This window comes from Charadrius vociferus, unplaced genomic scaffold, assembly GCF_000708025.1.
Source record: "Charadrius vociferus isolate BGI_N301 unplaced genomic scaffold, ASM70802v2 scaffold370, whole genome shotgun sequence".
NCBI lineage: Eukaryota > Metazoa > Chordata > Aves > Charadriiformes > Charadriidae > Charadrius > Charadrius vociferus.
This window is the reverse complement of record NW_009646744.1, coordinates 592,633-594,061: the sequence shown is the minus strand read 5'-3', so window position 1 is coordinate 594,061 and position 1,429 is coordinate 592,633. Positions and strand designations below refer to the sequence as shown.

General features: G+C 59.0%; 1 protein-coding gene across 1 annotated transcript in view; it reads left to right on the top strand.

Annotated features, from left to right (window-relative positions):
• ARHGAP26 (Rho GTPase activating protein 26) overlaps positions 1-1,429 on the top strand; it is a 137,113-nt gene that overhangs the window by 92,055 nt on the left and 43,629 nt on the right. The window contains exon 18 of the mRNA XM_009890595.1: positions 1,329-1,428. Within this exon, the coding sequence (XP_009888897.1) occupies positions 1,329-1,428 (100 nt within the window). The remainder of the gene's footprint in view (positions 1-1,328; position 1,429) is intronic.

The following is a 1,429-nucleotide window of genomic DNA, read 5'->3' as shown; positions in this document are numbered from 1 at the left end:
CCGGCCCCGCTCTGCCCAGACTCCACCGCTGCCTCCCGCGGGGCCGGGGCCGGAGCGGGAGTTCTGCGCGGTGATTCACCGCTGCTGCCTGCGCATCACCCCGTCTGCGGGCTCCCACGCCGAACCTGAGCCCGGGCAGCGAGTCCCTGAGAACAGAATGGTTGGGGAGCGGTGTCCTTAGCCACGCGGTGTTTGGTTCGTTGAGAAGGGTTCGTTAGTTCCTCTCTGAGGGCTGTAATCACTGCCCTTCGCACCCGCCGCGTCGTGCTTTGGGGGGGAGATGTGACATGGAAATTTTTGGCCAACGCGTCTTGGCTCTTTAGCATTTATTTGTAGAAATCGGAGGGTTGATGTGTGTGTGTGTGAGGATTTTGTTGTTGTTACATGAAACAAACCAATTAAGCGCTGGCAGCCGCTCCCGCTGGCTGGCAGGCGGCACCTGATGGCTCTCTGCATGGTCAGGGCTGCCGGTGAGCCGCAGCGGTGGCCACGGGCTCCAGAGGAGTCCCCCGGCACCACCAGGGCAGCCAGCTGCTGCTGAAACACGGTTTTCCTGTCGGCGACCCCCGGCAGTGCCAGTCGGCTGTCCGGCAGGGACAGGTACCACAGGGACAGACACCAAAGGACGGTGTTCAATATCGTCTAGCCAAGGGGGGCCGTGGGAGAGCTGGTCTGGGGGCAATGCTGCTGTTGGCTGAGCTTGGGGTTCTGGAAAAGAAACAATAAATAACCAAATATCAAAACCAAACAAAGCTGCTGCTCTTCAGGTTTGCGCGGTTTTAAAATTCATAGAATCATAGAATGGGTTGGGTTGGAAGGGACCTTGAAGACCATCCAGTGCCACCCCCTGCCCTGGGCAGGGACACCTCCCCCCAGCCCAGGCAGCGGTCTGCCACCCCCTTGAGAAAAATGTGACCGCTCAGTTTTCTGATGGCGGTGGCGGGAGGTGGCACAGACTTTCCCGAGGCGGTCGGCACTGGTGGGTGGCAGGGCGCCCGGGGCCAGGCCGTGGGGAGGCGTGCGGGGGATGTGCTGGGTTGTCTCGCCATCACCTGCTGGGGCAGCCCCCACCGTCGAGAACTCAGCAGAGTGCCCGAGTATCGGGGTTCTTCACATCTTGCAACATGCGTCTTGGGTGAAGAATAGAGAAAAGTAGTGCAGACAGGATGGGAACGTGGAATGTTGGAAATTGGACTCAAAATGTTGCCTTGTTGAATGCGTGTCTTCCTCGGATGTCGCTCTGCGGAGCCGTGCAGACCCGGCAGGTACGCAGCTGCTCTGTTCGGAGGGGTGATGCCAGAGAACAACTTGTTTATTATTTTTAACAGATATTTAACACGGTGCCAGAGACTCCGCCATCGAACTCGCAGCTGCTGTTATCTCGCAAGAAGAGCACGGACTCGAAGCCTCCCTCCTGCAGCGAGAGACC